At 37.8% G+C, this 26,663-nt stretch overlaps 2 protein-coding genes across 6 annotated transcripts in view; one reads left to right on the top strand and one right to left on the bottom strand.

Annotated features, from left to right (window-relative positions):
• Positions 1 to 7,354, top strand: part of CCDC39 (coiled-coil domain containing 39) — a 44,116-nt gene extending 36,762 nt beyond the window's left edge. Inside the window, exon 20 of the mRNA XM_051983222.1 lies at positions 6,092 to 7,354. Coding sequence (XP_051839182.1) covers positions 6,092 to 6,215 — 124 coding nt within the window. The 3' untranslated portion in view covers positions 6,216 to 7,354. The remainder of the gene's footprint in view (positions 1 to 6,091) is intronic.
• Positions 2 to 26,663, bottom strand: TTC14 (tetratricopeptide repeat domain 14). Of its 5 annotated transcripts, XM_051983224.1 has the most exons (14): positions 26,399 to 26,658; positions 25,224 to 25,348; positions 24,903 to 25,102; positions 19,878 to 19,962; positions 19,646 to 19,775; positions 18,823 to 18,978; positions 17,825 to 17,896; positions 13,794 to 13,913; positions 13,551 to 13,673; positions 11,137 to 11,254; positions 10,011 to 10,120; positions 8,955 to 9,307; positions 3,365 to 3,464; positions 2 to 2,009 (listed from the first exon to the last, which is right to left on the bottom strand). In XM_051983224.1, the coding sequence occupies exons 1-14, from the start codon at positions 26,548 to 26,550 to the stop codon at positions 1,937 to 1,939; spliced, it is 1,917 nt and encodes a 638-aa protein (XP_051839184.1). In that variant the 5' UTR covers positions 26,551 to 26,658; the 3' UTR covers positions 2 to 1,936. The 5 variants fall into 5 exon arrangements, 4 of the variants coding, with proteins under 4 accessions (XP_051839184.1, XP_051839186.1, XP_051839185.1 ...); XM_051983226.1 differs by lacking the exon at positions 3,365 to 3,464 and having other exon boundaries at positions 1,917 to 2,009; positions 26,399 to 26,656; XM_051983225.1 differs by lacking the exons at positions 2 to 2,009; positions 3,365 to 3,464 and adding an exon at positions 4,646 to 5,622 and having other exon boundaries at positions 26,399 to 26,655.

Raw genomic sequence — 26,663 nt, 5'->3', positions numbered from 1 at the left:
ATCCATGATAAAGCCTTTATTAAGCACTTATCAAGCACTATTCTTCCTGCTTGGAACACAAAACACAAGCAAAGGAGACCATCTTGCCCTTAAGCAGTTTACATTCCAATGGGAAGAGACAAAGGGGAGCTGGAAAGGGAAGAATGAGAATGGGGCAGAGAAAAGGGGACCAGCCCAGGGTTTGCTGAAGTCAGGAAAGTGAGCTGAAGGAGCAAGGAAGTGAGTGGGCCAGAGAGCAGGTCTGGGGTGGAGGGCGAGGGTGATGGAGAAGTCCGGAGAGGGAGCTGGGTGAGGGCTGAGACGAGTTCATTACTGGGAAACATGTAGGAAGCACTCCGCTGCCAGAGGTTCTGCTAAGCCCAAGCAATACAAATGTAAGAAACCAAGCCAGTCCAAGCCCTCGAGGGGTTTCTCTTAGAATGAAAGACCAGGTATCACCAGGAGCACCCAAAGGGAGCATGGTTTGGAGTGGCTGAGAAGTGCTGGGGAGGGTCTGAGTGGAATAATGGGAAAGCTCCCTTCCTCTGCAGACTCCAAGGGGCTTTTAGGAACACTCTCAAATTCTGGTGGGAAGAGGATGAGGAGAATGAGGCTGGAATATATGGAGTGCAGTTTGGAGCTACAGAGGCTGGGAAGATCACAATATATCACCTGTACTTGCACATGGCGAGTCAAAGAGGTTTTTGTCAGACTATCTGATGCTCTTTTATGGGAAAGAGAATGGTCTTTATATTCTGAATGTGATTATTTCTTGGTGGCACTTCATTCTGGTACCCAGAATACTGTCAATTGGAATGAAACCAATTTTTCTAACCAAAGATAATATAGTAGTTCTGATGTTAGATCTAGAACCCTCAGTGTCTCATCCATCAGTCATTTCTACTGGCTTAGGGCCACACCCTACGCTTCGATCCCCCCCATTCGGTTTTGCCTCTTTGTCCTTGTCCCCACTGGCACAAGCTCAAATATTTCCACTTTTAAGAAATCATTCCATGTCGATGGGAATCCCTTGATAGGCAGGGGTAGATCTATCTGGCTTGAATGCCATCTCCATCTTCTCTGATAGCACCTCGGGTGTTCTTGGTTTTCTGGGCAAAAGTAGTGATTTTCCTGGCATTGGTGCTAGGAGCTCCAGAGAAAAACCTGGGCAATAGTTCCTGTCTATGCTTTTACTTTCATCTAGAAATGCTTCTAGGACACTTAGGCTCAGTTGGGTCTGATGCCAAGGCTATTGAGGACTGGTTTGTCCTAATTTGGAGGTAATGTTGCTTGTAATCATCTATAAATGAGTTTATAGTCTAAAAGCATGTTACCTAGTTAGTTCTCTCTCTCTGGCTGGGAGAGGCAGTTTCTGAGCTTTTTTTTGCCCGTTGTGGTGATCACTTACATGTTAAACTTCTGTAGGCAGTGGTGACAGGTGTCAAGATCTTTGCATTTATCTGTCACCTTTCCAAATCAATAGCTTATTTGAGTAAGTCAGATGGGGAACGCTTGTAATTTCCCTTTCAATTCTGCTTTAACTGATCATTCACTGGGGAACTCTTGTAATTTCCCCTTCAATTCTGCTTTAACTAGTCATTCACTGGCCTGATGACTCACAGATGAGACAAATGATTTGGAAACAATTCTCACATAATTAATTGGGTATTTCCTGTATTGAAATAGACCCTTTCCTTCCTTGGTGATATTTGGACCCTAGCCCATGCTTTTAAAACCTCTTGAAGATTGATTGTAATCATGTTAGAGAAGCTTCAGGGTTTGCTTGATTTTTTTTTTTTTTAGCAGTTCTGATCATATCATGCAACATGTTTTTTGCCATTGCCCCCCATGACCATTTTTGAATTGAAGTCACTAAGTATCAGTGTCTTTATTGTTACAATCACCAGAGCCATGCTGATGGAAGTCACAAAGGAGCCAAAACTTTCAAGGATTCAGGTTAGGATCCAAGTGCCTGGACTCCTGCAGGGTATCTTGGAAGGAGACCACAGCTGATGCTGAGTGAATTCAGCCTGGAGGAGAAAGGGGGAGATCTTGTCTCTTTGTCTGTCTTCTCCACCCCTCAGACCCAGTTCCCTCATGTTCAGACTGACAAGTCACTGGCTAATGTCACAACTGATAGTATCCTCAGTCACCTTGACAGGTGAAGTTTCAAATCAATCACCTCCCCACTTAAAAGTGCATCAATGAATGTCAAAGTCATAAACATCCCCCCTCTATTTCTACCTTCGTTTCTATTCCCCTCAGCAGATTGTCTTCACCCTTTGTGTTCCATTGTGCCTTCTACACTTTGCCTTAAAATAATACACATGTGTGTTTAAACACACGCATACACACATACACAGAGCTGTTCCCATTCCTCTTACACTCTGGCTTTTTCTAATAGATTACCCATTTCTGGCCACCTTCTCTGGCACAGATTCATTTCAAGTCCAGCTCAACGAATGCTCCCATTGCCCACTAGCTAGGTGCCTTGCTCTTCTGAATTCTAGTAAGCTCACTGAGAGGAACAAATAACTAGTTTCTGAAATATATCTCCAGCACTTAACACATGGCTTGTCTCTTCTTCCTAACATATGTTGACACTTGGGGAAAAAAAAAAATCATACTTCCTGAATCTCACTAGCCATTCCTTACAACTTTTCTTCCTATGAAGCACACTCTATCTGCTTGTACATAACCTAGAAGCTTGTTACCATGACATTTCCATTTATCCTCTAGACTTCTAAAGCCTAGGACCTGAGCCTGTGGTCTTTGCTTCCACACTTGCCTCCTGCTTTTTCTGTGACCTTGCAGACCTCCATTGACATGTCACCTCACATGAGGTGACTTTTCAATTCGTCAGTCTCCTTAATGACTGTATCATCAACTAGGCTGGACCACAGCAGTCATGGTTCTCCTTCATTGTGCTATCTCCCACCCTTGCAGGGTTGCCTATTCCCTTTTGGGATGGGCCTAAATCTGCTTATTTGCAGCTACTGCCCATTATTCCTAATACTTCCTGGGGCCAAGCAAGACAAGTTCATTCCTCTTTTACATGATAGCCCATAAAATAATTGAAGATCTTCCCTCCTCTTCAGGCTAAACATCCCCAGTGATGTCAGTTTCTCATTTGTCATGGATTAGAAAGCCATCATCAAAAGTAATGATCTTTTAGATGTGCTTCACTTTGTCATTATCGTTCCTAAACCGAGGTGCTCGGAGCTCTCCAGGACTTATCCCTTCTCATTTAATTTTATTTTCAATTCCAGATTCTTCTCCTCACTACACACCCTTGAAAAAGCTAGAAATCTAAAACTCATTGCAAATATCAAATCATGTAAAACAAATTTCCCCATTCACCAAAAGAAATGGTGTCAGTTTGTACCAAGTCCATTCATTAGAGCTTTGTCCTTGCTCCATGCTGATGAATTTTGTGTCTGGGTCCATGAGTCCCATTCTCCTGTTCTTTTGGGTCAAGCTTCTCCCTAGCATGGAAGGCACTAGTTAAACACACTTGCCCTGCTTGGGGCCCTTGGCTTTCCTAACAGGGCCTGACACTATCCCTGGGGGAATGTGGCCTGCCTTTAGAAGTAGCCGTCATTAGCCGAGGTAGGCGGCATTTTTCATCCTGGGTCCTTTGGAAAGGTCTTAGATCATTGTAGCTAAGTCTTTCCCAGTTGGTCATGACACAGTATTGCTGTTAACATTCATTCTATGTACAATGTTCTCTGGTTCTGCTCACTTTGCTTCAGTAAGTATAGGTTTTTCCAAGTTTTCCTAAAAACATCCCCTTTTTCACTTCTAAAACAGTATTTCCATCTTGTTTTTATATACTTGTTCAGTTATTTTCTGCCTGTTGAACACAGGTCTAATACTTTAGAGATAGATCCAGGTAGGGTATGCCTGGCGTCATTACTTAGAAGCTGTCCATGCAGCCAAAGATATGATTAGCTATCTTGGCTGCCATGTCACATTGTTGAACTTGCAGTACAACAAAATTCCTACATCTTTCCCAGGTTAGATCGCTGTCTAACCCTCTCTCCCCATATTTGTACTTCTGAAATCAGTCTTTTGAGCCCAGGCAGAAAAACAGAATCCAGATGGAATGCTGACCAGGGCAAAGATCATGTATGTGAAGAGCAATCATTTGAAATAAACTTAGGGAGATTGGTGTCAAATTATTAATGGCTTTAAGTGCCACACTTAAAAAGCTTGTATTTTATTCTTTAAACAGACTCTGAAGGTTACTGGCCAAGGAAATTATTTCAGTATTTTTAAGGAAGATGAATTAGGGAGACTAGAAGCTGAATTCCCAATGAGGAAGGCTGATTCAGTAATCTGAGACATGTATTGAACTAGAATAACAGGTGTGAATGAAGAAAAGACGGATAGAAAAGACAGTATGGAGGCAGAACTGACAAAACTTGGCAAGTGATTGGTTATGGAGGAGAGTGAAGAAGTCCAAGGTTGTAAATCTAGGTATCTAGCTAGTATCAATGTACAAAGTTGTAAACCAGGTAACCCAAGAGAGAAAAGAATTTGGAGAAGGGAAAGGTTTTAGGGGGAATGTGAAATGAGTAGGATAAGAGTTCCTTTTCGAACATATTGAGCTATAGCTGGGCATGATTCTAGTTTTGTACAGAAATGATAGTTGAATCCAAGAGAGTTGGTCAGTCAAAAAACATTTATTAAATTCTATTAAGTGCTAAGGGCTGAGAATACAAAGAAAGGCAGAAGATAGTACTGGCCCTCAAAGAGAGTTCATTATCCAATGGGGGAGAGAAATCCCAACAATTACAAAACACATACAGTGTAAAGAGGAGGTAATCGCAGCGGGGACTAGCAGTAGATGGATGGAGAGAGACTCACTGGAGAGGAATGTTGCAAAAGGGAGGATTAGCATTGATCTTTAAGGGAGTCAGAAGATGAAAGCAGGGAAGGAGAGCATTCCAGCTATGGGCCAGCCAGTGACAAGCAAATGTTGAGAGGTGGAGGACTGTGTGTGAGAATGGTCAGCAGAACAGTGTTGCCTCCTGCTAATCACAAAATACTTCTGCAAACTAAGAGTTCAAGCAGCCCACTAGAAAGCAGCTTTGGCTTCTCATTGGTCACAAAGGAAATGGATAAGCAAGCAAGCTGGTGGAATGCAAAAGGCCTGCTGGTAATGGCCCCACATTACCACAGATGACTCGTGCTGACAGACTATTTTTTGACGGACTGGACGGTCATGGTTCCTTGGGATTGTCCCAACCGCAAGGGCCCTCAGCTCCCCCAAAACTCCCGTTTAGGGATTATGCTCTATAGACACTGAGGGATGTAAAGGCTCAAGTAAAACAGTATAGACATGTATGAAAGCAATGGGGATGGAGAAGCACCAGAAGCTGGGGGAGGGGGGTTAGGAAAGGCTTTACATGAGTAGCAAAGTAGGAGTGTACTCTAGCCATAAGACATGTGTGTATTACTTTTTTGGAAATTTGTCCTTTTATCCTTTGATTCTAATGCTTTGGTCCCATCTGTCGTTCCTTCTTTCTCTAAGTTAACCCCTTCTGGCCAGTCAGGTTTGTCCTTGCTACATGGTGATGGATTTTGTGTCTGGGTTCATGAATCCCGTTCTCCTTCTGTTCTTTCGGGTCAAGCTTCTCCCTAGCATGGAAGGCAGTAGTTAAACACACCTGCCCTGCTTAGGGCCCTTGGCTTTCCTAACAGAGCCTGACACTATCTTGGGGGGAACGTGGCCTGCCTTTGGAAGTAGCCTTCATTTGACATCCTCTATCCCATCTCCTGCACACCTTGATCAGCTGATAAGCTCCCTGTGCATGCTCTCTAAGACAATCCCACCACTATTCATCAGAATCATTCTTGTTTTCAGAAGTTCCTTTTTCATAGCTTCCTTCCATCCTGGACTGACTTCTGTATGATTTTAGGCCACAGGATCCTTCTGTGTATTGTTTTTTTCATTGCCCAAAGGTTCCTTACTACAGGGTGTTTCTGTACTTGATTTTATTTGGAATCTGACTTTTAAATAAATGGATTCTTAAATGACTATTTTTAGGTCTTGATAAGGGATTTGTACTAAATAGTTATTTTTCATTAATTTTGATTTCTCTCCTAGGTCAATGAAGAGTGTTGGAAATGTTGTCCCACTTTCACCCAAAGTCGTGCAGTTGGACTTGCCATCTTCACCAGGCAGTTCAATCAGTCCTACTAGTACAAGTAGTAGTAAAAGCCCAAAGTGACTTGTTTTAGCCCCAGAATGAATTCATATTTAATAATGTTTTTGAATACTAAAGAAAATGTAGGTGAAATCTGTACTTAGATATTGTATATTAGTCTACTATATATACATACATACATATATATATATAAAATGTTATTGTTGGAAATTTTAAGTTACTCAGTTTTACTTGGGAAAATATATAATAAAAATGAACAATAATCACTCAAGTAAAAAACAAGCCATTTTTCTTTTAGTGTTTTTTTCCCTTACTTTGTCCTAGAAATTTTGTATTCTCAGTAAGGTTGTATTTTGTAGGCAATTTACTGTCTCTTACCTTACTTTAAAACAGCAGGCATTGCTTTAGAACAGGGCATGTTCATTATGAAATAATTCTTTTGGATGCAAACTATGAAGATGATGTGTTTTAAGAGTAGTCATTCAAGCTACTAGGAATCAAAAGACTTCTCGAACTCTGAAAATCTTAGAGCAGTTTTAACCCTCAATGGCTTTAAGGATCAAAAGCCTTAGACTTCTGGGACACCCCATGCTTGAACTTTCATCTTCCTATTCTGCAGCAAGTGATAACCCAAGTATTACTTGTTAAAGGGACTTCTCAATTACAAGCAAATGGCATACTATATTTACTTTAAGGATATAGTGATGGTGGTGTGGGGGGGGTGTTAATCCAGTTTTAAAATTCATTTTCTAACTGTTAATAAGTTTCCCAGTTATTCAATGTGCTCTAGTAATTGAAGGGCTGAAACTGAGTCTTTTAAATGAATCCTAAGTTTTTAAATTTATTTTGAAAAGACACATTTGTAAATTAATAGGTTGTTTAGCATTGTGATTTTTAGCAATCTCAATAAGAAGGAAAATTGCAATGCCATGTCTGAAAAGGAAAATTGATATTGTACTGTAACGAGAAGAAAACATAAAAAGAATTCGACTAAAAGAGTGTAGTGTTAGTGATCACATACCAAACAGGATGGGGGAATTTCCTGGCAAAAATGCATAATTTAATTTGTCCTATACTTGTGAAATTTCACATTTTCAAGAGAGTAAAAAACTTTTTATAAAGATGAAAAAATGTAAAACCTTGGATACTGTGAGGGGAGAAGAAATGTCAGATTCAATAAAGATTTTCTTGGTTAATGCTTACTATGGCATATAATCTGTTAATCAGCATTAATCTCTGCATTTTTGAAAAACCAGTATATGAAGTATAATTAAGAGTAAAGATCTTTACTTTTTAACCTATCTGTCTCTTCTGTTAACACATTCCAATGAAGGAGTTGCCTTATTCCACTACTGTGGAACATTATAAGCTTAATCTTTTGAAGATCCTCAAAGACAGAAAAACCTCTAAAAGTAAATAGACAAGAGTCATCCAGTGTAGTCCGGTTAAGAAATTGGATGATCAGATGATCAAGTTGAGTTGTATAAGCTTTAGGTTTAAAAAAAAAACACAAAACTATTAAAGAACCTGAAACACAGTATGCTAAATAACCAGAATCATATTCTGGTGTAGCCTATTAAACTGTCGCATGGCTTTTGTTCATAAAGGTGATTCTATGAAACCTTTTTTTTTTTTCTTCCCCAATAGGTGCACTTAAATGGAGATAGAAACAAGAGACCAATGCCCTGCCAATATAAATGAAGCTATTTGAGTTTTTAATAAAATTTAATGTTAAAACAATTCTTTACAGATACAGAATGGCACATCCAAGATGTTCCACTCTATAAACCCTTTCAGAAGCTCAAGGCTCAATTCCATTTAACAATAGAAAAATGACAATGGAATCATCAGTTTTTAGTAAACATGGCCTGAATCTTTAAAGTGCAAATCTAATTTTCTCTCAACCTAACCAAAAGGCTACTTTTGTTAGGAGGTTAGCAAAGAGATATGGTAAAATCATACAAAAAGATCAATTCTGATCATATGGGAACATCTTCAAGTAAACAAATTTAACTCAATCACTTTGTTCTTTTCTAAAAAATGATGTTTGTATATCCATTACAAATTAAAATCCTGCTTATGATCAATAACCTGGCTAGGAAAAGGGTGCTACAGAGAAGTCAGTACAGTTTAAATAGAAAAATGCAAGTATGTTTGTTCTCTGAAGTCTGCATAAATGTCCAAAGGACAGTGGAGATAAAAAACACCTTAATGGCCTTTAGTAATATGAGACTATTTCTTTGGCACCTACTCAGTTTTTCTGCTTATTTCCTTTTTCTTTTTCAAATTCAGCAATCTGATTAAATATAGTGAGCAAATTTTGAGGCAGATTTTTCTTAACATTGCTTTCTGATCGCTCTTTACTATTTAATGTATCTTCTTCAAGATTCTCTGCTATCTCATCCCCATAATTTTCTTCCCTATTTTCAGATTCTTTCTTTTGATTTGTATTTAACTGTGATCTTTGCTCTTCATCATTTCTATTAAAATCATGTAATCCAGTATTTGCATATTTTTTGCTTTTTTCAAAGGATTTCCATGAACAGTCCAATCCTGCTGGAGAAGTAGAATATCTCATTGAGCCTGGCTCCCATTTTCTATAATGTTCTTTTCTTCCCTCTGTTCCCTTTTCAAATTTTCTATTCAAATTTTTAGTTTTTTCATCTGAATTTCTACTGAATGAGCCAGAGAAATCTCGTCTACTGGAATAATATCTGTCTGGCTTACATGGCTTTTCAGTTTTGCTACTACTTGCCTGAGTTCTAGAGCTATTATAAAAATCCCTTGAATCTTCAGACCTACCTCCAAAATTATCCGGAATTTCAGCAGATGAAGAGTGAATGTTCCCTCTTTCTCTCTCTTTTACTCTACCCTGATTTTCTAGCAATTTTTCCATCTCTTGTTTTTGGTTAAGAAAGGATGCTGAGGTATTGGCTGGGAGTGGGTAGCTTTCCTCTTTCCTATTCTGATCTGGATGAGAAGAAGTCTTGGAGGAATGCCTTTTGGAATTTCGAGAGGACTCTGAACGGTTTCTTTTCCTTTTCTTATGCCTTTTGTGACCAGAAGAGGAAGAGGATGATGAAGAAGAAACCACCTGGTCAGTTGAAGAAATACTTGAAGAGGAAGAAGTAGATCTTTTTCTTTTCTTCTTTAACCTAAAAAATGTAGTTAATTCATGAAGCCCCATTAATAATTAGAGAACCTACATTTCCACTTCTGGCTTAAAACTATCTCTTTTCAAGTAGATGCCCAACAGCCAAGATAATTGCTTATCCACCTATGACATCTCACACTGTCAGGGCACCCAGAGTTCTGTACGGAAAATAAAATTGCAATTTTTTGGGGGCCTAAAACAATTATATAATTGAAATAACTGCCTCTTCTGTTTCAATTCTGTAAAATTTTCAGTTCTGCATTCTACTCTAGAACCATAAAGTAAGAGTGTGCTTAGCTTAATTTTAAAACTTTATTGCCCTCCTCCCCATAAATTAAAGTTTCTTAAAATGACTCTCCTAATACATATTAGAGGAGTTTTAAGCATACTTTTTACACTGTAGTAAGTCCATTTTATATATTCCTAGTGAACAAGCAACTTAAGATTTAGTGTAATAAAAGAGAAAGGTGTCCTAAGGAACAACTTAGTGCTTACTATTTATGATACCATTTGGGAAGGACATATGTCACCATACTCTAAGGGAAGGCAATTAATTATACCATATATTTCTGCAATTAGCAGAAACTCCAGTAACTTGTTAGTTACTGAAGGTTGCATTTGTTTACTTACTTTATTGCTACATGGTGTTTGAACTCAATTGAGTAGACACTTTAATTGAAATAAATGGAATATTATGGGTTTACCTTTTTTCTTCTTTTAAGAGCTTACGCAATTTTTCTGCACTTGTTTCTATTTTCTTTGATTTCTGCTTTTCTTCTTTTTCAGCTTGTTTTTCTCTTAATTCCAAAGATTTCTTTTAGAACCCAGATATCAAAAAAAACCACACATTAAACATAGCAGAATATACGAACCCCAGTGTTTCACAAGATCAGCCCCCCACCATTACCAAAAGTAACATACCAACATCACCATATTTCCAACATCAAATAAGTGGGTTTTTTAAACATGAAAATTTATCACAGAGGTATTTGGCATTAATCATCAGGATGACCAGTAGAGGATTGAAGGCCATATTGCAGTTGGTATTCCATTAAAAAAGGGAAACCATTGCATTGGTACCCATGACCCAGGGCAGTGAAACAGGAAGACCAAATAGAATAGATGAGAAAAGACAAGAAAAATAATCAAAAAAGAAAAAAGTTGAATTAAATTGAATTACATGCATTTTACAAATAATCCAAATAAAGGGAATCCAACAAAAACGTATTTAAGGTGGATTTGCCATGTTTGGATACAAACCATTTAAAAAAATATCGCAGCCCAGTTGGATGCATGATTTACATAAGAAATCATTTTCCAGTTAGTGGTTGGGGATGAGCAGCACCAGATGTCACAGACACAGCAGCAACGGTCCAATTCAGAAGAAAATGCATATGAGAAAACATCATCATCAGTATTACAGGAAAACACAATCTTAACTACATATCATTAAAGTAACTATAATAGCATCATTGGTAATGAGAGGGCTATTGTTTGTTTATCAATTTATTTTATAAATAAGCATTAGTAGTTTTCAAAACTCTGTAATACATTTGGGCAATCTGAATTCTCAATTTGTGAATGCAAATTTAAAATTCTTTTTGTTTTGAACACTGAAAATAAGGTAACCTCAAGTCAATATCAATTTAATTTCATACTACAAAAAGGTACAGAGCTTAAAACAGTAACATTTGTGAGAAAGAAGCAACAGTTTTGGGAATAGTCTAATTTTCTAAATTCATTTTTCCCAGAAGGAAGTTTAATAATCAAAAATTTATTTTTTAAAGTTTATTACTGTTACTAAGTGTTTAAGGGAAAATAAAGAATCACCTGCATATGTCTGTGAAGTTTCGATAATGCATCCTCTGCTTCTTTAAAAGTCTCATCCAAAGTCAAAGCTTTCTTGTAGTAACTTTCAGCATTTAATAGTTTTTCTTCTTCTTCTAGCCTAAGTTTAGAAAAGGTTTGTAAAAAGGGATATTTTCCTCTATAGATATATGGAAATTGGCTGTTTATTCCAAGAGTCTGTTGTGGAGATGAGAAGGCAAGGAAAAACAGACCCTAAAATCCCCCTACCTCTTTTTTGAGGAGACAAATGCTAAAAGAACTAAAATTAGTTATGCTCTGACAATAACATTCATATTTATGATTATCAAATGGAGAGTTGTTGGCATACCTGAATAATGTTAAGATTGCTTTATGGAATCGGGCTCAATCAACATGACAACTCCTTGGAAACTTCTGTGATGCTGGGATCTGACATGAAACTAAGTAAGGGCTTGCCTCCCCAACATGATACCCAGCATTCAAAAGGGTAATCAAGAAGGAAGCTATTAGCAGTGGAAGAGTTTAAGGAAGTCTTGATGCACAAGGTGGTGCAGAGCTGCCTTTTGATAGAAAAGAGAAGGAATAAAAGCAGTGTGCCTGAGGAAGAATCAGGCCAGCACGGGAAGGGGAGGAAGATAGGAGGAGGTTGAAGACAGGTTGGGCAAAGTTTGTGAAATTCTTTCAAAAGTTCAACAAAGGAGCTGGCTGAATAGGGAAATAACATGGTTACACATAATATGCATGAGGAAAAAAATCACTTCAGCAGCACATAGAGAACGCACAAGCAGTGAGAGGCTTGAGACAGGGAGACCTCTTGGAAGGCTGCTGCCACAGTCAAAGGCAGAAGCGGTAACGGCTTTATGACAGAGGCTGCATGAATAGAGAGAAAAGGGTGAGATGTCAAGGGGTTCTGAGCCGAAGCTAAAATGAATTAGGGAGCTCATCCTGAATTCTCTCTCAATAAAGAGAGAGATTCTCTTTTGTGAAGATGAGAGGGTGAGATGTGAGAAATTTTAAGAGAGAAGATTTGGAAGAGACAAGGAAACGTATTAATAAAGGATAAAAGGATTGCCTTGCTGCAGTGAGAGTCCAACTTAGGTAGGATAATCTGAATGTACATTGTACCCAGTCTAGATAGTTGGATGACTTCCTCAAGCTCCATTCAGCAGCTAGTGAACAGGTAGATTGATGGAGTAATGCCAGACTAGGGTTTGGCAAAGGAAGAACAATGACAGGACAAGAGGGGGAAGGTTAACAAGGCATAGATCCCCAGGGCAGTCCCTTATGGACTCTCAATTCCAAACCACATTAACTTTTGTCATTGAGTGCTTTTTTTCAGTCTTGTCTGACTCTTTGTGACCCTGTTTGGGATTTTCTTGGCAGAGACACTGGAGAGGTTTGTCATTTACTTCTTCAGCTCATTTTACAGAGGAGAAACTGGGACAAACATGGTTAAATGATGTACCCAGAGCTACACAGCTAAGTGTCTGAGGTCAGATTTAAATTTAGGAAGAGAAGTCCTTCTGATTCCAGGCTTAGTGCTCTATCCACTGTGACCCTTAACATTAGGGACCTCCTGTTCTAAATCCATATGGCTGTATTGTATCTTTGATCAAAAGTATAAACATGAAACTATTTCTATTTGCTTGATAGGATAGAGGAACTGGACCTATTTCACTGATGCTGAGGACTCTGACTTTGGCACTGTAGATTAGTACTCATATAGCAGTATATAAACCAGAGCCCTAAGAAGTTAAATGATGTGGCTCAGAGTGGTCAAATGGCAAGTATAGGCCAGACATAGTTCTAGAATCCAGAGTTATGGCTCTGAGGCCAGATCTCTGCCATTATTTCTTCATCCCTTTCTCTTTCTTCTCTTCTCTCATGGACACTCTACAACTAAGGCTGGAGAGTTTTCTCCAGTTAGTCTGAATGAATACATTTTTACAATATAGTACAGCTGTTTGATTGAATATATATGGCAGATGGATTAAAAGAATACAGTTAACCCTGATTAGGAAATTAAGGAACTATTTTTGTGAGAAAGATTAAAAGGATGGTAGCAACATAAAACTTTTATCAGAGAGAAGATTAAAAACAACAAACCCAAAGACCAACTTTTGAAGGGCACAGTCCAATATCTTCTAAGTATATATTGCACAATCAAGAATGATAATCCTGAATCAAAAAATAAACATTAAGTTATATTCAATATACTGTCCTTTTTTATGGCTTAGACAATGGCTTCTAAGAGTTTTAGAAAAAATTTCCAAGAAGTTGAAAACAACAAGGATTTGTTGGCCAAGGATCAGTTGGCTGAAATACTCGATTCCCTAATCATTCTGATTATAAAAGTTTCACTGTAAAGGGTCATCTTAGATCTACAACTGTTTATAAAAAAAGGATGCAACACTTACTGGCCACCTCTTTCTACAAGAGTCTGGCAAAGGTACTTCCTTGCATTTCTGTGGGTTGGACAGGTTTCCAATGCCACCTCAAAATCTTCAATGGCTTTATTTAAACTTCCTTTTGTTGCATATCTAGGGTGACACAAATGTACAAAAATTACAAAAATACAGTAAATACTTCATGTATTAAAAACAATGCCATTTATGCTGTAATATTTCCTAAAAGTCACAGTCCACAGAAAGGTCACTTACAATGCTCCACGAGCTACCAAAGCTTCCACATTCTGTTTATCTATTTCCAGAGCTTTGTTGTATTCATTCATAGCATCCACATGGCGGCCAACTTTAAAATAATCAACCCCAATCTTCACACTAGAAAAAAAAAGTCACATTTTCTATAATTACTATTAAAGCAAATCTATAGCAGTAGTAATAACTTCATAATTTTACAAAATTAATTTTATCAATAAATTTTTTTTAGTACTTCCAGGGACTCTGGTTATTCTGGTGAGGTTATTCTTTCTACTCAGACTGCAATGCCTCCAAAATTTAGAAGATGATTATTAACAGTTGCTATGTCCAAAAATTTATTCATCAGCAGTGGACAATCTAACGATCCTTCTCTGAACTTAGAAAACTGAACCACAATTTAATAATAGTTCAAGTTTTACAATTAAAAATATAGGATGTACCATGCTATCCTCTCAACTCCACTTGCCATAAAAACACCAAATATTCACAATAAGAATAATTTGCTTATATAATTCAGAATTCTCATCCAGCTGTTTATCAAGTGGTATTCTCATCAAGAATCTTTTCTGTTTAAAAATCTTTAGATCTCGGGAGACAGAGCAAAGATGGTAGGAAAAATGCAAAGACTCCCCAAGTTCTTCCCCAAACCCCTCCAAACCTTAAATAGTGCCCGCAAACAAATCCTGGAATGGAAGAACACACAAAAGAATGATGTGAAACAATTTTCCAGCCTGAGACAACTTAGTAGATTGGCAGGAAAAGTGTGTTGCACTGGCATGAGAGTACAGTGTAATTCACTGTAGGTAACACACCCTAGCTAGCCAGTAGCCAGCCTTGGGGTGACTGAACCCGTGGGCAACAGTGGGGGCTTCTAGAGCTCTCAGCCCACATGACAAAGAGGTCACACAACTGGCCAGAAGACTACAGAAGTCCCTTGTTGGCACTAGGGGCAGGACTCTATTGCATTGCCCATACCTTGGATCACTATCCAGGTCTTGGTCCTAGGGCAAGGAGGAACACCACCAGCACACCTAAGCTTGTAAAGCTGCAGAGGAGCTAAGAACTTGATTACAGTTCCAGGGTGGAAAAAAAACGATTGTGGTGACTCACACTCCTAGATCATAGCACCTTGGAAGAACCAGAAACTTAGAAAGGCCCCCAAAATTATCTCAAAAAAGTTGCAAAAAATCCCTTGAAGCTTGGAACACTGTCCTCTGTATTCTGAAAGCAGAGCCCCTCTTTACCACAGAGTACAAAGTCAAGAAATAGGCTGCAAAAATGAGGTAATAGCAGAAAAAAATCCTGATTACTGAAATTTACTATGATGACAGGGAAAATCAAAACACAAACTCAGAAGACAACAAAATAAAAAATGCTACCTTCAAAGCCTGAAAAAAAAAAAAAAAAAAGAATTGATCTCAGGTCATGGAGGAGCCTAAAAAAGATTTTAAAAATCAAGAGAGATAAAGAAAAAAATGGGAAGAGAAATAAGAATGATACAACAAAATTAGGAAAAAAGAATCGACAACTTGGTAAAAAAAAGCACAAAAAATACTGAAGAAAATAACACCTTAAAAAATAGAATAGGCCAAATGGTAAAAAAGGCACAAAGATCCACTGAATGAAAGAATACCTTGAAAAGCAGAATTGGAAAGATAGAAAGGTTTAAAAAAAAAAGACTTCTTTAAAAATTAGGATTGGTTAAATGAAAAAATGAAGTTAAATTTAGTACAAAAACACATTGGAAGAACATAATTCTTTAAAAAATGGAAGCTAATGATTTTAGGAGACATCAATAAACAATATAAAACAGAATAAAAAATAGATGAAAATATGAAATATCTCATTGGAAATTAGAAAACAGACCAGGAGAGAGAATTAAGAATTTCTGAACTACCTGAAAGACATATTAAAAAAAAAAAAAGGGAGGGGGGGGGGCGCCTAAATATTGTCTTCCAAGAAATTCTCATGGAAAACGGCCTTGATATTTTAGAATGAGACAGTAAACTAAAAATTGGACAAATCTGCTGATCACTTTGCAAATGAGACCCCAAATGAAACTTCCCAGGAATATCAATAGCCAAATTCCTGAATTCCCAGGTCAAGACAAAAATATTACAAGCAGCCAAAAAAGAAACAATTCAGATACTGCAGAGGGACAGTTAGAATAACACAAGATCTGGCAGTTTCTACATTAAAGGAACAGAAGAGCTTAGAATAAGATATTCCAGAGGGCAAAAGAGATAGAATTACAACCAAGAATCACCGACTCAGCAAAGCCTCACACAGCTTCCAGGGGGGAAACTGATAGTTCAATGGGGAGGGTGGGGGGTGAGGAAAAGGACTTTCAAGTATTTCTGATGAAAAGCCAAAATTGAATAGTAAAAAGGTAAACAGGAAAGAGAAATCATAAGAAATTTAATCAGATTAACTACCATTTTTACATGGGAAAATGATGTAACTAATAACTTTCTTATTATTAGGGCAGTTAAAACATATTCATAGATGATTATCTACAAAAAAAAATTAAAGGGTGAGAAAGAGAAATCTGACATAAAGGTGTATACGAAAGAGCTTTTATAGTGGAGGAGGTAATGGGGAAAAGTAAGGGAGAAATGTGTGAACTTTACTCTCATCAGAATTGGCTCAGAGGGAATAACATACACACTTAGTTGGGTATACAAATCAATCTTCCCCTACAAGAAAGTGGGAGGAGAAAGAGATAAGGGAGGTGGGAGGCACTGAAACCCTTGAAAATGGACAGGGTAAAAGGAGAGAGGGTAAGGTAAATGGGAAATATAATAGTTTTTATTATTATTATTATTGTTAAATAGATTTAATAACTTAAAAAAATTTGCAGCAAGTTTCTCTAATAAAGACCTCATTTCTCAAATATATAGAGAACCAAATCAAATTTAAATGAGTCATTCCTTTATTGATAAATGGCCAAAGGATATGTATAAGCAGTTTTCTGGTGAACTAATCACAAACCCTTTAATCAAGCAATACCACTTTTGGGTCTACATTCCAAAAAGGAAAAAAAAGAATTTATAGCAGCTTTTTCAGTGGTGGCAAAGAATTTGAAATTGAGGAGATTCCCATCAACTGAGGATTGTTAGAATAAGTTGTAGTATATGATTGTGATAGAATTCTATTGTGTTACAAGAAATGATGAGCAGGATGCTCTCAGAAAAACACACAAAGACTCACATAAACTGATAACAGCAATACTGTAGTGACCCAAGACATTTTGAAGGATCTATGATGAAAAATGTTAACCATCTCCACAGAAAGAACTAATGGAATCTGAATGCAGAATGAAGCGTACTTTTTCTTTATTTTTCTTGCTTGTTTTCTTTTATAATATAATTAACGTGGATATAGGTTTAGCATGAATGCACATACATAATCTATATCAAAGTGCTTGCTTTCTCAATGAGGGGGAGCACGGAGAGAGAATTTGGAACTCAAAAAAAAAATTAAAAACAAATATTTAAAATTGCCTTTTAAAATGTAATTGGGGAAAATTTAAAAAAATAAAATTAAGGGAAAAAATTTAGATTGATTTGATGGAAAAAATAATCAAACTCTACTGAGAGCAAGGAGCTAAGTCTGGATGTAACCAGACTAAAAAGAATAGAAACAAGCATTGCTTCTATTTTAAATCTTCATAATACTATATATTCCCTATCCTCATGCAGCCTATCTTTTGGTGATAATTTTCAAGATGTTCCCCAAAGTAAAAACTGCTTCAAGAAGAAAATGTCTTCAAATACTATGCTTCATGACAAATGTCATGAAGTTGTCAACCAGTCTATGTTTGAGAAGGTGTGCCTTAACTTAATATTAAACTATCATGGTTCATTTAATATTCCTTATCCTTGGGTCTTATCTATGAAGAGATATCTCTAAAGATTTTACAATCCAGAATTGGCAAATAGGTTTCAATAACATTAGAAAAATGCCTTCTATCTGAAAACTTTAGCTTTTCTTTACAATATTTTAGAGAAAAGGAAAAAAAATAGTCATACCATTTTAAAGCCCAGGAAGCGGACTGTTTCTTCCTTAATGTTAAAGCAAAATCTTCTTCAGAGAAATTTGTCCTATAGAATAGAAACAAAATACAATCAGAACCCTATATATTTGGTATATTTTATGCAATAAAATCTGTACCTTAGTCTTTGTAGTCTTTGCAAACATTCACATGTAGTGCTGCTAACACTAAAGACAGGGCTGGAAAACTATAATTGTCATTGCTAACTCATCAATGATAACATAAAAACTCTCATATTATTAATACACCACATTCCAAAGATGTCTTAAAAATTTCTTCCATCTTTTTGTTGTTCCTAGTGTTTCTCTTTTTATATGGATGCAGAACAGCATATGACAGAAAATGTTGTTTTTGTCTTCTAAATATCCAAGCACAATGCCTGGCACACAATAGGAGTTTGATAAATACTTAATGAATTCATGCTTTTGAATTGTCCCCCAAGATAAGGGAATCACTGGATTTGAATAGAGCCATGATGACTGCATGTTAGGCTAGGGTAAATATCCTAACAAAGTAAATTGTGTCATGTACTTACTAGCTATTCTGCATCATTCCCACGGTGCCCTGAAATTAATTCTGCAGTGTCCAGGCCCCTCCAGCCATATAGAGACTCTTGAAATACCCTGGTTAAACTCTAGTTTTTCCCACTAAACTGAGTGTCTTTCCTACTCTATGTGTTGCATTCAGCAAAAACCAAGATAGCCTGAAGCTGATTAAGGAAGTTGGGACTCTTCCCTCATGGAACAGTGGCTCCTGCTTGTCTTAGAGCAGCAGAAAATCTCAAGGAAAGAAAGAAGGCGTAGCCAGAGCACTATATTAAGCTCAGCCCTGTTCCTCTTTCCTAATTAATGGCCATTTATTTTCCTCTAAGCCTCTGAAAGGCTACATTGCCCAAGTCTATGATGCATGCTAGGACTTTTAACCCCATTCTTCATCTCTTCCCCCTCCCAAAGTAAGAGGCAGTTCCTGTATTACCTCTGGAGGCCTCTCATTAAGGATGGCGGATCAGATTCACTTATTCCTAGTTTTCCTAGTAGAAATTCAACCACTCCTGGATTCATAAATCCCATGGAATTCTGCATGACATTTTCATAGGACTCTAAAGAATTACTATTTAATTCAACACTCCTCCTTAAAGAAAACAAAAGAGAAAAATATGAGTTTTACACAGCATGTATTTCTCAAACTTTAGTATGCATCTCCTAAGCTTAATGATTATATATATATATATATACACACACACACAGAGAGAGAGAGAGAGAGAGAGAGAGAGAGAGAGAGAGAGAGAGAGAGAGAGAGAAACAGCACAAAACAGTGCAGCCTTGGATTTGAGTGTCAAGACCCAAGTTCCAATTTGGTCTCTGATATGCATGGGATGTATGACCCGGGGTAGTGGCTTAACTTCCTTGGGCCTGTTACCTCATTTATAAGGAATGAATGATAGCACAATAGGCTAGCTATATAACAGAAAATATTCTGTAACCTTATAATTCAATAGCTAATGTCTATAGGAAGATGCAGTATTTTCTCTATCACCCCAAATAGAAAGCCTGCAGTTTAAAAAAGGTTTCCTTGTTGTACAAAATGGGATCCATTTCTTTGAACATGGAATAAAAAAGAACTTTTCCTTTTTTTAGAATTACAAAAAGAAAATAAAACATCTAATCAGTGAAATAAATACTGAAATATTAGATTTTTTTTGAGGAACTGTGTTGATATTATTACTCAATAAAACTATCAGTTAATGGTAATATACTACAAATTGAAATGTCAATGAGTTACCTATAATTATTATTACCTGTAGTGTAAAGGGAGATCTTCAGAGCTAATTACACCTAATTTCATATCAGATAGTTGAGGTGGAAGAGAAGAGTTGTACAAGGACACAACAAGCTTCTCATGGTAGCGGTCAATATCTTTAATTCCAGCTAAAAAATATGAAAGACACAAGCTGAAAATATTAGGAAAAATTTCATAAATTTGCTTTAAAAAATGTTACTCTCTCACCTCTATTAAACAGAAATGATTACCTCTTATGAGGTCACCAGTTTGATAATAAGACAAAGGATCACCATGGTTACTGTGAGAAGGCACATCTCTTAATGGACAAAGAGCCTACAGTAGAGACAAAAAAAGTTGGACAAAAATTTGGTCATTTGAAAAATCAGTGTTATTTCTCTACCCAATTACTAAAAATAACTGCCAAAAGTTAATATAAGCACTTAAAAAGTAAACAATTTTAATTTTAAAAGTGCTTAATTATTAAATTAAAATTTCTGTGTGGTGAATTTTATTAAAATAAAATTTCTGTATTAAACTACACTGGCTGGCCCATTTTGAGAATAAGAATCTCATAAAAAAGAATTTTCCATTTAGCCAAAGTAGTAAAGTATTTAAAATTATGAGGTAATGAAACAAAAGCTTTATAATAATATAATAAGAACAATTCTTTGTAATAATTAAAAATAAGAAAGAGCCATTAAAATACAGGACAACCAACGTCAACTTCCCAAAATTTAGAACAATCCAATCTGGGAATGCCTTCAGCTTTTCTCCTTCTTCTTGCTACCAACCTTCTAATAGTCCTGCTCATCTCTGGCACATGTCCTTACTTTTCACTTAAATTGCTAACATCCTAGAGTCTCAAGTCTTCCTTAATACGTGCCCAGTTTATCAGAAGAGCCTTCCAATTACTAACTGTTTTGTCCTGAATCTCCTGCTTGCAGCTTGGGGCTCAATCTTGCTATAGTATTACTCCACAGTAGATAACCTCCACACTGTGTACAGGATCAATTCTTAACACTCAAGGTTCTCTGTAATCTGGTAACTCTAATATTCTTAACATCCTTACTGCCCATTACAACATCCTTCTGTGCTCCAGCAAGTTTGGTCACTTCATGACCACTTGATTCCTCACAGTCACTTCTGACTAAATCCCTTTACCACCGAATTTGTAATGTCTTAAAACTGTGAGCACTTAAAGTAATGATTACTAGGGTTAAAGCCGTACCAAACAAAAGAAATTTCTACCACAAATGAGTGCTAACTACTGAGAATGCCACAAGCATTGGATTTGGATTCAGGCTAAGTATTTGACAAAGTCTTTTAATATTTCTGTGGACAAAAGGGAGAAATGTAGGCTAGAGACTGTACAATTAGATAGATTTGCAGCTGGATGAACTATACCCAAAAGATTGACTCATGTTGAACTTGGATGAAAATTTATGGTGGTCTGTTTGCAAGGCTATATTCTGTTCAACATCTATCAAGTCTTACAAGAAAGATAGAGTTTTCCCTAATCTGCAAATGCAATGGATTGTAGAGTCAAGATTCAGAACAATCTGGAGAGAATGAAAAAATGGACCCCAAATAGTGAGATAAAATGAAAAAATGAAAAACGTAGAGCCTTATATTTAGATCAAAATTAACTTGACAAATTCAAAATAGGGGAAATTTTGCTAGCAGTAGTTCTTGTCAGAGATTCAGCATTTTCAAAGACTCGCAAACTCAGTAGTGCCAAAAAAGCCAATGTGATCAGTAGAGTATTAATAGAAGCAAAGTGTCCAACTAAAGAGATTAGGGTTAGATTTTCTGTTCTGGTGAGACACCTGCCATGCCGAGTTCAAATCTGAGTGCTATGTTTTGAGAGGGACAATAACAAATTATAGGTTGATAGGTCTAGAAACCATGTTATATGAGTAGAGGCTGTAGAAATTATTCATCTTTTTTTAGCACTGGAGATGATATCACTTGGAAGATGACAGCAGCGTTCTCTTTTTAAATGTCTGAAAGAATGCCATATTTTAAAGAGAATTCAAAATGTGGAATAGCAGAGAAGAGCGAAGGGGGCATTCTTAAGCAGAAACAAAATGGTCGGTTGTCCTTCAATCTCAAGAATAGAGTATGTCTAAATATGGATGATCAGATCACAATTGGGCCAGAAGGCTCTACTATATGTCAGGCAAAAATAGTTCACACGCATATTTGAAGTGGAGATGTCCCTAGATTTGTGCATCTCTCTCTCTCTCTCTTTTTTTTTTTTGGAGTTACAGTGATTCTGCTTTGCTCACAGTGCCCAGTGCCTTCCTTGATGTAGGCCACCGCACTGGGTGGTATTGTGCCAATCGTCTCTAAGTCTCACCAATTCCAAAATTCTTTAGCAAAACCTTGAAAGTATCTTTTATCATTTCTTCTGACCTCCATGTGAATGCTTGCTTTGAGAGTCTCTTTAGTTTTTTAGGCAAATGTTCATTTGGCTTTTGAACAACATGGTCAGTCCATTGGAGTTGTGTTCTCTGTTAGAGAGTCTGAATTCCTGGCAGTTCAGCTTGAGAAAGGATTTCACTGTCTGGGTACTTTCTCTTCAGAAGCCTCCTAAGACAATTCAGATGGAAGCAATTCAGTCTCCTTACACAGCGCTGTGCAGTTTTCACAGGCATAAAAGAGTAAAGTCAGCACAACAACTGTTAGGCAGTCCAACACCTTTCTCCTCTGCCACACTTTTCTTCAGTCTCCCAAACACTGAGCTAGTTCTGACAATGTGAGCGTCAACTTCATCTTCTATGTGGCTATCCATGTGAGTGTCAACTTCATCTTCTACATGGATATCCATGGAACACCTACTGTTTGGATAGGTGAACATATTCAGCACTTCTCCATATATGTTCATCTGATGGTTACATGTGTGAATGGTTTGGTGCTGGCTGCTGGAGACCTGTGTTTTCTTGATGTTGTCAGGCTAAAATTAGCACAAGCAGTAGAGAACTGAGGCACATTTTATGGCATCTCAGCCCCAAAGGCTGCACTGACTATACAACAATTTGCAAACAAAGTCACTCACCAGTTTTCTTTCCAGTTTAGTCTTGGCTTGCAGCCTTTTCAAGTTAAATAAGTCACTGTCAACATAATAAGCTTTTGTTGTTGGAAAGAATCCGACAAAATTAAAAACAGCATAGTAAAAAACATGGGAGCAAAGGCACAGTCCTATTTCACTCTACTGGTGACAGGGAATGTTCAAGAGCACCACTGATTATCCAGAACCAGTGTAAACTTGTCAAGCAACTGGCACACAATGTTGCCATATTTCTCTGGGCAGCCAAATTCTGCCATAAACTTCCATGAGCCCTCACAACTGACAGTAGCAAAGGCTTTGGTCAGAACATCGTGCAGATCTCGGTTCTGCTCCTTGCATTTCTTCTGGAGTTGTTAGGCGGGTCAGTGGACAGCCTAATTCCTTTTTCTTTACACAGAAGGACAATGAAAACATCCTTGAACTCCTGGGGAATAATCTCCTTTTGCTATCAAATCACCTGGAAGATTCGGAGTAAGTTTTTGCATGTGCAATGGACCCCCTGCCTCATAAGTCTCAGTTGGAATAGAATCAGTAGCAGGTACTGTGCCTAAGAGGAACCTCTTGGCATCAAAACATCTTTAGTTAGAGGAAAAAATTAGAGAGGAACTGATTTCAACTTAAAGTATACGGTTAATGGCTTCGTGCTATCCTTTATGTCTAAATTCCATAGCCATTGTAAGTTTAGATCACTGCTCTTTAAGCTCTAGTTCACAAATGAACAACTGACAATAATATAGCACTTCAGTCTTCAAAGTATTTTACGTCTATTTCATTTTACCACCAAACTTTTACTACAAAAAATACTTGCTTCTTATAACATATAAATGAAAGAACTGGCTTTCTTTTCCCTTGCATCCTCTTCCTCCTACCTTCAGGCACCCAATCAGGTGTTCCGCTGAGGCTAAAAAAGGCAAAAGAATTCAAGGTGAAGAATTTAGATCTCTTATTGGTCCTACATATAATCTGGATTGTGAAATGCTGGACAGTTGTTATTATGCTTTGAGCTCTAGTATTTTGAACATGCACGTATGAGACATTAAAGTAGTCACCAAGAAATAGAGAGATTGTATGAGTGTCTTGGTATCATGTAAGACAGTGCCACTGTAACACAAAACTTAAATTCTACATTCTTTCTTTCAGAGTCGAAGGACAAACTTATATCAGTTTTTGACATTTTCACTTCTCAGAGAATCTTCTATATTAAAGGAATGTGGTCTTGGCAAGGCTTTTTGTAGACAAAAACCTTGTGCATTCATTAAAACCTTGATGTCAATAACCATCAAAAGCATTTTAAAATACATTTTTAAAAACAAAAGAGGATATATGTAAAATATCTCACTAAGAGGGCTCCCAAAATTTTCCCTAAATGTACACTAGGAAGAATGTTCATTTAGTGTCATAAGCAAATCTTTAAAAGGATACCTATAGCTAAGTCAGCCTAAAATAGACAATTTACCTTATTGACTACTACTGATATTTGACTATATTTTAAAAGGCCAAAGCAAGCTTCCTTTCTTTCCCAAAGAGATTATATAAAAATTACAAATTGGATGATTAGAGCTAAAAAGAATGTTAAAAAAAATTAAAAACAAATGAATGAACAAAAAAGAGAAAAAGGGACAGCTAGATGGCACAGTAGATAAAGTACTGGCCCTGAAGTCAGAAGGACTTGAGTTCAAATCTGGTCTCAGATACTTAACACGTCCTAGTTGTGTGAACCTGGGTAAGTCACTTAACCCCAATTGCTTCACCACCCCCCCCCCCAAAAAAAAAGAAAAAAAATGAAAAAGGTATCTTCTCATATATAAAATTTATTTTCTTTTTGTTCAATATTTATGAAGTGGCCCTAGTACTCACAGTTATCAATTGAGTGACAGCTAATTTTTAATGTCTATTTAATTATATAACTAATTAACATTTTTTAAACATAAAATGTTTGTTAGACTATGTGTATCATAAAGCAGGAATATATAACAAAGACACAAACTGTGCATTCAGATGACCCATAAATTTAGAGGAATAATACATTGTTCTAATTAATAGAATTCAAGTTTATCCTTAAATTCTGGACACTTATTTTGTAATAATGAGGTGACCTAAATAACTGCTTGTACTTTGTTCCAGCTTTCAATTTTAAGATCTTGGGGGAGAGGGAGAGAAATGAGACTAAATTGTAAAGGAATAAAGGAGAAAAGAAACTTACTGTAATTTCTAAATGGGATATATCCCGTATGATGCCACTGCCTAAACATATTAACACCATAAAGAATCCAAATTCACGGATGGAACTGATTCGTCCAATTACAACATCACCACGTTCAACATCTCGGAAAAAAAGCTCTCTCCTGTCCATACTGGGGACATCCATGAACTGTTCCAAAGGTGGCATAACAGCATAATAGTCTAGAGTCAAGAATTGAGAAAGGAAAACAGATTAGCAGCAGTTTTGCTTCCGAAAATTTCCTTCCCCAAAGACACAAAACAGCATGCCTTCTTGGGACGTATATATTACTAGAGAAATTACCTTCATTTTCTTCATTGATTTCAGAAACTGTGGGTATATTCTGTTTCCATGAAACAGCAAAAAGAAGATCTGCTTTTCTGGAAATAAACTTTTGAATTTCAATGTTGTCACTTCTCCTCTCTTTCCTAAATAGGGAACATAAAACACCTTCTTTGAACTCTGATTACACCGATCCCTACCTCCCAGATGCAAGGTCACCCAACATTCCCTTGGCACCTTTCAGAGGTCACTTAAAACTCTGAATCTCAGTTTCCACACCTAGAAAATAGAAATATCATCTACTTTGAAGAGTAGTTTTAACAAATAAATTAATCTACATAAGTTTCTGCAAACCTCAAAGTTTATATAACTATAAGGCATTAATATGTCCACCACATAGCCAACAGTGTAATTAGTGGATTCAATGTTTACAGTGTGCAAACAGAGTGCCTTTACAGAGGCAGAGGTACTGCAGACCTCAAGGATGCACAACCTGATACAGAAGACGAATAAAAACAGAACAGTGGGATTTTTGCAAATGCTCACAAAAGTTTTTGCAATACTCTAGGGGAAGCGGTGGCCTAAGTTCAGAGATGAGGAATCCCAGTCTGACTCTAAGTTAACACTCTTCTCTTAGGGTCCACAGGCGAGATCCGGGGACAAGGTATTCTAAGAACTCCAAGGTGAGAAAAGATTGGCGGGAGGGGGAATAGAAGGATATCTGGAAAAGCTGTCTCTGCAAAAGATGTGGGCAGGAGGAGCAGGTGGGAAAGCACGGGAGGAAGGCGTGCGGAATGCAGCCATCGGTGATAAATGAAGTAACTAACACATATGGCACATGAGTGTTCTGCAGGGTGTTCAGCTGCACCGTGGGTCACCCCAGGTTAGAACGCAGACAGTGACTGATCCAAGGTCACTCTCGGGCCCATCCCACCGGGAAGAAGGGAGGGGGATTCTGGGTTCCCAACCCGGGACTCTTCTATGGCACTAAGAGATAGAGATGGGGAGAAGATAAGTTGCTCCCCTCCTAATACATTTGCATGCATTCACCTCCCCTCTGCGAGTGCACACTTCTAGTCCTTGCCCCCCACCCCACTCCCGCCTCGGGTGCACAGGTCCAGCCCCGCTGCGGTGCACGCGTTTACTTCCCTCCGATCCCCACCGAGCGTGGGCCGTTCCGGGCCCGCCGCCATTACCTGGCCTGCAGCGGTGGCGCCCCGCGGGCAGTGTCGGCGGCAGGGCCCAGGAGGCCCCGGAAGTTAGGGTTGTCCTGCTGCTCGCTGCGGAGCAGGGACAGGAGCGAGGGCCCGTGGCAGCCCAGGGACTGCCGCAGTAGGTCGCGGTCCATGGCGCGGAGCCGCCCGGGCCCCGGGCCAGGCCCCGGCCCCGCCGAGCTCTCCTCACGCCCCTTCTCCTTTTCCTACTCCCGGCGCGGCTGCCGCCTCTGCGCCGGCCGGCCTG

The sequence above is a fragment of the Antechinus flavipes genome, chromosome 3 (assembly GCF_016432865.1).
Source record: "Antechinus flavipes isolate AdamAnt ecotype Samford, QLD, Australia chromosome 3, AdamAnt_v2, whole genome shotgun sequence".
NCBI classification, from domain to species: domain Eukaryota; kingdom Metazoa; phylum Chordata; class Mammalia; order Dasyuromorphia; family Dasyuridae; genus Antechinus; species Antechinus flavipes.
The sequence above is the reverse complement of the archived record's forward strand: the minus strand, read 5'-3'. Positions and strand labels throughout refer to the sequence as shown.

Coding starts and splice junctions, on each gene's coding strand:
- TTC14 (XM_051983223.1), bottom strand. CDS start 26,550: ATGGACCGCGACCTACTGCGGCAGTCCCTGGGCTGCCACGGGCCCTCG. Junction 19,963..24,902: donor TATCCCATTTAGAAATTACA/GTAAGTTTCTTT, acceptor TCTCTACTGTAG/GCTCTTTGTCCATTAAGAGA. Junction 13,914..17,824: donor GCTTCCTGGGCTTTAAAATG/GTATGACTATTT, acceptor TTTTTTTTCTAG/TGTGAAGATTGGGGTTGATT.